General features: G+C 42.6%; 2 protein-coding genes across 3 annotated transcripts in view; one reads left to right on the top strand and one right to left on the bottom strand.

Moving 5' to 3' along the window:
• Positions 1–269: 269 nt before the first annotated feature.
• LOC125761985 (septin-interacting protein 1) lies at positions 270–3,013 on the bottom strand. The gene has a single exon (XM_049423626.1). The coding sequence runs from the start codon at positions 2,941–2,943 to the stop codon at positions 331–333; it is 2,613 nt and encodes an 870-aa protein (XP_049279583.1). The 5' UTR covers positions 2,944–3,013; the 3' UTR covers positions 270–330.
• Positions 3,014–3,237: 224 nt separating this feature from the next.
• LOC125762002 (neuroguidin) overlaps positions 3,238–10,296 on the top strand; it is a 42,071-nt gene continuing 35,012 nt past the window's right edge. Inside the window, exons 1-2 of one of the 2 annotated variants that reach the window (XM_049423655.1) lie at positions 3,238–3,380; positions 4,241–4,764. In XM_049423655.1, the coding sequence (XP_049279612.1) occupies positions 4,756–4,764 (9 nt within the window). In that variant the 5' untranslated portion in view covers positions 3,238–3,380; positions 4,241–4,755. The remainder of the gene's footprint in view (positions 3,381–4,240; positions 4,765–10,296) is intronic. The other variant, XM_049423656.1, reaches the window with a different exon arrangement.

Below are 10,296 nucleotides of genomic sequence, written 5' to 3'. Positions count from 1 at the left end.
TTAAAAAGTGAGTCCTTATGAAGGTTCTCTCGTAGATATAAAGAAGTGGGACGTCAGTCTACAGTAGAATGTGAGACGATATACCGTGTAAGGAGACAATGACAGCCTATCATCTTAAAACGATCTGATAATTATCTATCAGATTATCTATCAGATAATTATCTATAAGTCCAGAGTAGACACGTCCACCACATAGATCTGGAAAGTGGTTCGCCATGCTCCGTCGTGAGCCGTATCGGTATAAAGCAATGAAAAAGTTTGTGTGTTAATTTAAGACTTGAATTCTATTTTATTTTATCATTTTTAATCTACCACAAAGAACAGCTCACTTCAGCCACTGACAGCTCGTTCCAGAAGGGCAGATAAAGATATGGGCGTCCAGCTAACACCCCCATCCGGGCTGATGATGCACACGGATCGATCGATGTAGCAAAACAGTTTCCCAACACGGTACACCTGCTTGCCTAGCTCGCGGCGTCCTGGCATCGGTGCGAAAATGATACCCCGTTCGGCACACTTCTGCGAAACGAGTTCCTTAAACTCAAGCGTTGGCTGCTCCGAAATGTCCATCGGAATGGGAGGTTTCGGTGGTGGCGGTATCGGTTCCATCGCGGGCGGTGAATTCGATGCACCTCCCGTTCCCATACCAATCGAGCGCTGCATTAGTTCCAGCGCTTTGCGGAAACATTCCTTAATGTTTGGATGGCGCACGACATCGTCCGTAAACTGTGCCTTCCAGCCCTGGTACCAGCGCGATACTTGATCAAAGTTAGGCGATTGATTTAACCAGATGACTAACGTTTGGAGCCACTTGGGGAAGAAGTACTTATCGAGGATGGTGGCCATTTGGAGCGGTGAGATGAGTTCGTTCCATTCCCACACCTGGTTGAATATTTCCAAATCTTGCTGCAGCGGATTAATGATCAGTTCGGTAAGCCTTAGTTCCAGCTTGGGTATGATGTTTTTAGCAAGGAAAACTTGCAGATCTTCCTCGGCAAAAACGCCCTTCCACGGTGTTAACATAGCCCTGGCGGAACGATCTTCCGGATGCCAAGCCTTCAGTGCACGGGCTAACTTTTCACGAATCGCCGGATAAACGTTACCCTCCATTTTCGGTCCGAGCAGTTCCGTCCACGGGTGGATCCAGCAGTGTATCGGAACGGTATCGGTCAGTGGGTCCCATTCGATGACTGCTGCAGATAGCTTTACCAGCACGATCTGTTCGAGTACGTTGTCCAGTATCCAAGCAGGTAAAAGTGGTGCCCACGCGTCCAGCAACGCAATCATCGGTTGATGGACACGGGGATTCCATTCGTTTGCTGCAGCTCGAATGCTGGGAACTACGCCGGTCCATACTACGGCCGAATAAGGATCGAGCAGACTGTTGCTGTTGTTGCTGTCCGTGTTGGCTGACGCCAGGATGGACTTCCAGCGTTTAAACACATCCAAATGACGTGTCGGATCCGTGAACGGTGTCCATTCCTTGAGCCGTGTAGCAATCAGTGGAGCAATTACACCTGCAGCAAGGTCCGACAGACCGAACTCTTTACAATCGGCAGGATAGTCCGCGTACAAGCGGACAAAGATTCGTTCACATTCCTCCAGCTCAATCGTCCCGCCAACCGGTTCGACCAACGCCCGAACCAACTCAAGTGTTCCATCCAGCGTGTGCAGATAATCCTTCTCTAGTTCGCTTATGCGGATTAAATTTTGCTTCTCGTGCAATAGCTGCTCTTCGCGATCTTTAGCCTCACACTTTTGCTTATCGATGGCAATTATATCCTGCTCACAGTACTCCACCATCAGATTAAGGTTGTGCATTAGCTCGGGAAGAACAAAGTGGGTCGTCTCTTTGGCACTTGTTTTAGTACCCATTAGCGTCGGTTCGTACAGTTCCTCTTCAATCACCTTGGCCTGCCCGAGAGCATGATATCCGCTGAGGACACGCTTTTCCGGTCCCGTCATATCGATTACCGTTACCTGGCTGAGCTTGGCCGCACTCTTATCGAACGGTGCATATGTTGCCGTAGTGGATTTCTTACCCTTCTCAATAACGTCCTCGACAGATTTGTAAAAGTAACGCGATTTTCCCTGCTTACCATCCTTACGCCACTGACCACTGTCTTCTTCCTTGCCACCAGCCGGCAGTGCCTTTGTATCTTCCAGCTTTTGTTTTTGTTTTGCATCCGCAACGACAGTTTTTTTCTCCGGTCCGTACGCACCGATAGCACCACGGCCCTTCCGAAGATGAGCCTCTATCGGAGCCGATATGCCCTGCAATTCTTTACCCAAACCTTTGCCCGGTTGATAGCCCATCTGTAGCAGCAGCTTTGCACCGATGCCACGCGTATGCTGCTCCCAATTGCCAACGTTTTTGCCACCCTTGGTCGCTATCGGTGGGCCGCTACTAAACGTCCGGAAACCAGCCATCGAACGCATATCATGCACCGGTGGTTTATCGTCCTCCGACTCGGACGATGTATTGCTAGCGTTTGCCGCAACTTTGGAACCGAACCGTGGTCGATCGTCATCCTCTTCGCCTTCATCGTCCTCGTCGGAAGCTTTGCGTTCCTTGGCCGGGTCAGGTTTTTTGCCCGACTGCTGTATACCACCGGCAATGAATCCAATCGGGGCTGAATAGTCTTTTGGTTTCTTACCCACCGGACGACCTCTACGCCGACCCCCACCAGTGGAAGTGCCTTCTTCGCCATCGTTTTCTGAATCATCATCAGCCCATATGCCGTAAATCTGCTGATGTTTGGTAGGTCGCCGACGTCCCCGATTTGGGTTAAACTCATTGTCCAGATCGTAATCGGTGATTTCAAAGCGCTCGTACTCTTCGTCGTCCATGGTGAGATTTTTTAGCTGAAAGATTGAGCTTATAGATGCACTTTTGCGAGGCGTTTGCTGAAATTGATTCGATTTTTTCGGCCGGTTGTACATCTGATTGTTTATGTTTATGAATTGTTTGACATTTGTAACCGAGGTAAGTGTACCCAGAGCGGTTTTTTTTGTAATTTTCAAATAAAATTATTAATTGATCTTTTTATTAAAAAAACCCTTGTTTAACGCTAATTAAAAATTAAATTTTGCAGCAGATTGTGCAATGCATTGAAACGAAAGTGAAGACAGCAAATAAAAACATATATTGTCCGAGAGATGAGACCACCATTATTGTGTACATTTTGCCACACGATGTCTACTAACCTTGATACGAACCGATCATTGCTGTCAGAATAGTATAGCACGTGTATTTGTTTGTTTTCTGTTGCGGTTACTTTGGCTCAAACCATTTTCTTTTGTTTCTTCGATTAGTGCTACCGGTACTAGTGGTTACGAACTGGAAATTTATTTTCATAGTGTCTCGTAGTGCCAAGCAAGTAATTCGGTTGATTTATGTGTTATTTTCTAATCTTTGTGCTGGTTCACAATTTTTAGCTACACGATTTCCTCGGCAACGGGATTACCAACGAAAAACAAAAAACCGTGTTCCATTTCACCCGATTCGCTGCATTTCAACATTCACATGCGTGTGTGAATCTACCTGTATACGCACCGATGTCACTGTATGCGTAGTGTATGCATACACACGCGTGCTACTCAAAGGACGAAACGCAACCGTGGAAAAAAATCACGGCTTATCCCTGCGAAAGGGAGCGAAATAGCACGGTGTGCGATGCTGTTTCATGTACACCGTTTGGGGTTTGCGTATGTAGTAGTGCGCAGCGTACAATCCTGCCCGAACCGTGTCCTTTTTTTTGTTAGGGCTTTCCCCTAGTGTGTGTCGTCGCGCTGCATTCGATTGGGAAAACGACGGAATATCCTTTTCATCGGTCGCGACCACCGTCGTACGGAATCAATCGCAGCGCAGTCGAAGTTGAAGGTTGACGTGTGCCAAACCGGGGTTTGTTATCTGTACCGTGCGGACTGTTGCTGTCGTACTGCCGTTTGGATGTTTTGTGGTACAAAACATTAAACATTGATGAGTGGCTGCTGTGTTATTAGTTATTCCCGGTCGTTTTGCTTCCGTTTGTTAGCATGCAAAATATGCAACTAAATCACTCGGTGTATTATTTGTTTGGTGGTATCAAACTTCCACTTCAAAGTACTTCCGTGTGTGTATGAACGTGTAAAGTTGAACCATTTGGTAAAATATTTTAACGGATGAAGGTAACCGGTGTCCTACGGCGTTAAGTTAGGTGTTTTGTTTTGATTTGTTTGCTTTCTTTCCTGCGATTAGTGTGTTATCCGAATCATGCTGACAGTAATGTCGTAGAGTGCATCTTTTAGGAATCCTGCTCAAAATTGTGTGTGTTGTGAAGTCTGATTTCGGTTTTGTGCTGGCCGTATATACAAGAATACTCAAGAAGACTAGTGTTTCCGATACAAAATAAACAAAACACTTTCAGGCAAACCCCGAATGCAGTAGGCGCAGCCCGGTTACGTTGCACGTTTGCCTTGGTAACGCGTTTGTTGAAAGTCAACAGAAAGGGAACCCCCATTCGCTGCGAAGCTAACCTGCTAACAGCAAACAGCAGTGTGTGTCAACGTTTGCAATCCAAGGAACGAACGAACGGGGCTGAGGAAGCAGCTATAGGAGCAGAGTGCCACAAAGAGGAGCGTCCTGTTTTCCCATCCTGCCAGCACTGCATACCGCACCGAGAAGAAGGTCCATCGTGAGAAGAAAGGACGAGCAATCTTGAGTCCTATCAAACCATCAACGCAAGCGAACCGCGCGAGGAAACATTTTTAAAAATGGTGCAGGTAAATGAAGGACGGCCTGGGCTAGGTTCAGGATATGGATTCTTTACTGCTTCTTCTCCCTTGCATCACATTTCGAGGATGCTAGTCTGTTTCTCTGTGTGTGTGTGTGCGTGTACATGCAATCGTCCCCGTGCCGTATCCTACCATTTCCGGAGGGTTGCGTACAACCAACCCTCGGATGCCAAACGTACGGACGGGGACCACGTTTGCCTAGTGGCAAAGTGGTTTGCCCAAGGGTAGCCGAAAGCAGGGAGAAAAGCAAGAACCGGGCTGGGTACGGCTAATGGATGCTCGAGGTTTTTTTTTCATTTTCGTCTTCTTTTCATTCTATTCACTGTTCAGCAATCAAAATAATAGAAACAGGATCATTCCGTGCAGTTGTTACGGTTATGTTTCCCCCTACTGGTTCTGTCGCGGGACGTCGCCAAACATTTGAATCATGTTTTCGGCGAGTTTTTCATTGTGTTCGTTTACCGTTGCACGTGTGTGTGTGTGTATGTACGTGAGTTAATATTGAAGGGATAAAATCATGGAACAAAAAAACAAAATTATAATGGAAGGATTTGCGGTGCATTATCCTGTGTATTTCGCGAACCAACGCCGGTGGAGCTATTCGTTGTTACCCACTCTGATGGACGTATTGGTAGGAACGATTATTTTTCGCTCCTGCTACTTCAGTCAGGCAGAGCTACTTCAGAAGGAAGGTTAAAATCGTTTACATTTGGGAAATTGCTCCAAGTGCTGACGATATCGCCATACAATGTGTCGCATTGATAATGAACACCCGGGAAAATGTTTTCTTTCAATTTTGGAAAGTTTGTCGATTGATTTGTTTCGTCTGTAAAGCGCACGATGTACCAATCAATTTTTGTTTATATTTAGAGTACATATTCATGCGACTGTAACAGCTCTTAGCTATCAAATAATCTTAATGTTGACAATTAGGAAAAAAATATATTTAAGGGGGAAAATTATATTGTTCGAACAACCATTAAAAAACATGAGACTTTAAGTCTGTAGTTTAAGAACGAGAATTGAAAACAATAACATCGTAGAGCTTCGTAAAGATCTTATGGGGTAACTGATGTCAATGCAAAATTCTGCAGCAGAAGACAAAACAAATCCTCAATCAATAGAAAACATTCCTTGAAGGTATTCGAAATATCAGAGTTGTTTCCTCTCATAAATTTAAAAAACATCATTTTTTACGATGAATGGGATCTTCTCATCTTCTTCTTTTTGGGTTAACGATCTCTAAGACCGGCCATTTCTGGCTTACTAGACTTGTTACCGTTTAGGTCACATACTCCATCCGCCCAAGCTCTGGAAATGCTATTTCTAAATATTGATCGATGTTTAAAACAACAAATAACCATTATACAAACATGCATAACTTGCTAATTTTGTAGGGTGAATTAAAAAATTTAATATACTTTGTTTGTTTGGGATTTGGGTTGTGTTTCGGTTTATTAAACTTTTAATCCTTTAATTGATTATTAATTGATTAAATTATTTAAACGAGGATTGACTTTATAGCTAATTTGGCACTCATTTTCCGATAAACTGCATGGCAAAAGGAGACAAGACAAGTTTTACAGGGAAACACACATGATAAGCTGCGGAGAGCCCACTTTTGGAAATCGCGTAAGCGAATATGAAAGTAGGGAAGGTTGATACTGAAACACCCAATATGTTAGCAAATCGCCCAATATAGATACGAAATCGCGTGCAATTGATATAAAATGTCAGATTGGCGAGGCGGATTGAATGCTGGGTATATACTTGTCGGTTCAAGAGTTGAAAAATGTAAACAAATATTTTAACAATAATTTTTAATTAAATTACGTAGTTGGTGCATTCGAAAATCGTATCAAAATTATTGTTTAATAATATAATTATAATATTATCTCGCTCAAACTGAAATTGCGAACTTAACTGTAAACTGCATTTCAAAAACATGCTAAAATTCAAATTGGAGATTTAAACCAGTGCCTATATACACCCGTGTTCAAAACTGTTCTGTTGAGAAGGCTAAAATTCGTTGGGATATAGAAAATATTTCATATTGGTCTACAAGCGGAGCGTCTACAGTTTTACGGATTAATCTTTGGCAAATTTTGTGTGCTTTGTGGATATTTACAAAATAGCATAACGTACGTTAGTTTTTGGTGTATACAATCATGCCCCTGAAGGTATGTATACGTTTAAAATAGTTCAATAGTTCATTTAAAATAGTGTAAAAGTTTAAAATTTCCGTGCTTTTTCATGTCTTGCAGGCGCTTGAGTACGAAAGGAGTAATTTCTTTGCCGATGAATTTTTGCTTCAAGAACGTACCGTGTAAGAGTAAAGTAGGTTACAATCGAGCAAAGTACTGAGACAAACTAACTTAACTAAAATCGGCAATTTTTCATTTATATAAGCAAACATGAGCTCTAGCCAAAGCTCTGAACTACCTCAAAGTGCAAACGGGGCAGTGCAGGCACTTCGACGTCGAAAGACTACGAGCAACGAAGATAGAGAGCGCGTGGTAACGGCGTATGAAAATGGAGCAACTCGTGCTGCCATTAGCCAAATACTGAATATAAAACTAACAACAGTTTACGGTATTGTCAAAAAATACCAAACAGCATTTCAGGTCGAAGCCAAGAAACGTGGTGGCAATGGGCAGAAAATATTATCGCAGCAAGCCATAAGCGATATTCAATGCTGGATCAATGACGATTGTACGGTGACGCTAAAATCACTCGCACAAAAATTGTTGCAGGAACACAGTGTGCGAGTTTCCACTACCACCATAGCGAGGGAAATAAAAGGCTTCAACTACCCCTTGAAGATGGTGAAGCTAATACCGGAGCGGCGTAACGCACCGACGACCATCGAGGATCGGTAAATGTACGCCACACAATTTTATGGCGTGGCGCGCGAAGTTGGATTTAATGTCAGCATGCGCACGCTTAAAGAACGATCTCGGAAAGGTACGCCGGCCACCGCCACCGTACCACAAACTACGTAATATAATTAAAAAATATTTTTAAAATATTTGTTTACATTTTTCAACTCTCGAACCGACAAGTATATACCCAGCATTCAATCCGCCTCGCCAATCTGACATTTTATATCAATTGCACGCGATTTCGTATCTATATTGGGCGATTTGCTAACATATTGGGTGTTTCCGTATCAACCTTCCCTACTTTCATATTCGCTTGCGCGATTTCCAAAAGTGGGCTCTCCGCAGCTTATCATGTGTGTTTCCCTGTACCTGTTGACAAAAGTTTTTGCTCCGTAAATTCTTATTTGATGGCATTGCTCTGTGTAGCTTCTGAACATTCTTCATTAGATGAAAGTTTTTTTTTAATTTTTGGACTGAAAACATACCTTTCGAAGTGTGTATATATCTATTTTATTCGCAAAAAACGGCCAGTCCGTATATCATCTGTGTATAAAAATTGACGAAATAATAGCCAAAAGATGTACAATTGTACAATTGTAGAGAGCATTTTTCTTCTTGACCTGCTCAGGGCATAGCCGAGAGAATTATGACCTATTCGCTTAAAATGTGTCATAACTGTTTTGAAGATAGTTTTCAATAACTCAATAAGTCTATTTTCTTCAATCTAGTTTTGTAAAACTCTAGTGATCAGTCGATCTATTTGTTTTCTGAACAACCTTAATTAGTACAAAAATAAACAAAAAATCGATTTGCATCACGAACTGTATTATTTCAATCGTTCTTTTTATTATTTTTCTGTACTCCATTTTTACGTTTATTTTCAAAAACTAATAAAATTACTTCTGTTAATAATTTGAAGTATAATTAATAACCTTTGAATATTTTAATTGAACCACTTACATGTATTGAACTTTTGCTTTAAGTATCGATTATATTTGTAGTTTTTTTTAATATTTTAATATTTAAATATATCTATGATGTTTCGCATTGGTCACCTTTGGGTTTTCCTTAAACTTTACTACAACTTTTTGAATAAATTGTGTAATCTAATTTTCAATTTTTGTTTAATTGATTTTTTTTAAATATTTATATGTATTTTAAATAAATTATTGTACAAATTATAACTAACTATAAAACGAATCTTTCATAGGCTCACCCGTTGTGGAACGGATATTTAATTCGAAATACATATTTTCACTTATTGCAGCACCACACTGTTCGATGTGTTGAATGTAATTTCATCATATTTTAATTTACTGCTCCATGATGGGGGTTTACAATTGTTTCGCTCTTCGCTTCACATACAATACGTCCAACCAAGCACCCCGGCCCACCCCCACCCGGGGCAATGTTTCGCATTGTGATTGATCAATTCGCTGTAACGATGGTAGGATTTTGCCTTGGCCATCCCGGTTAAGCTTTGATGAATTCCCGGCAATTCTGCCATTTTCACCTGGCCGATTCGTCCGGCCCGCGATGGACGGCTTCAGGCAAACGCAACGAAGCGTACGAACGACGACGAACCCCGTTGCACAAACCAGGCCGTTTCGTGTGCGTTCAAAGCGCGTCAACAAAGGCGACAGGAGGATGCTGCTGATGCTACTGCTGCTTTTGGCATGGTCCGAATGTGTGAGTATGTGCACATACTCCTGTGCACATGGCCTGGCACGGGAAAACGTGCACCAAATTGTCGCCGTGTGTGCTTCCTTACGCAACCCGCAGCTCGTTGAGATTTTCATGCAAAAAAGACCAAAAAAAAAAAACCCCGGGAGAAAGTAAAAACGACAACGACACAACAAAAAACACACACATCTAACGGGAGGAGGTTGAGCGAGAAAAAATAACAACCCGGTTTGTGCGTTGGATATGCTGGCAATCCTTTTTGGCCACGGGAGGGAAGAAAAAAAACAACAACAACAACCAGCGAGAAAAAATACACCCTTTTCCCTTCGGCCACCATTTCGACCGGCCGGTTCCCTTTTTGCGATGGGCCACACACACAAATACGCTTGTGTGATAGAATTTTTATTAAACTTTGTCCTTGCAGGAAGGCAGCAGCGATCCGGGGACACATGGGGCGGCTACTAGTCGCTGGCCCTGGATGCCTGGATTCATGCATCTGCTGTGTGTATTTTTTTGTCCTTCTTCTGCTGCTGTTGTTATGCTCGATGCCCGTCTATGTGTATGATATGTGCGGACAAAACCCCCGATGAAGATGGGGGATGAAGGTGGCTTACGCACACCACGCAATTTCCCGTATTCCTGTTTGCAAGGATATGCGTCGAGTCTGGTTGATGTTGTGTGTGAGGGTTTTTTTTCAAAAAATATATGCATGCATTGTTGCGAGGTTCCCTGTCCCGTAACCGGTGCTGCTGCTGCTGCTACTGCTGGTCAGGCAATAATATTTTTAAAATGTTTATTAAAAACACACACACACCAGTCCCGGACGTCGCGCTTTCGATATTGTGGTGGGGAAAATTGGAAAATTTAAAATGCGCGCTCTTTCGAACCTTTTGAGTTTTATGTCGCGTTTTTTTGTTGTCTATTTAGTGATTTCAAAAATATTATATTTTTTTGT

The sequence above is a fragment of the Anopheles funestus genome, chromosome 2RL (assembly GCF_943734845.2).
Source record: "Anopheles funestus chromosome 2RL, idAnoFuneDA-416_04, whole genome shotgun sequence".
Classification (NCBI taxonomy): domain Eukaryota; kingdom Metazoa; phylum Arthropoda; class Insecta; order Diptera; family Culicidae; genus Anopheles; species Anopheles funestus.
The sequence above is the reverse complement of the archived record's forward strand: the minus strand, read 5'-3'. Positions and strand labels throughout refer to the sequence as shown.

Coding starts and splice junctions, on each gene's coding strand:
- LOC125761985 (XM_049423626.1), bottom strand. CDS start 2,943: ATGTACAACCGGCCGAAAAAATCGAATCAATTTCAGCAAACGCCTCGC.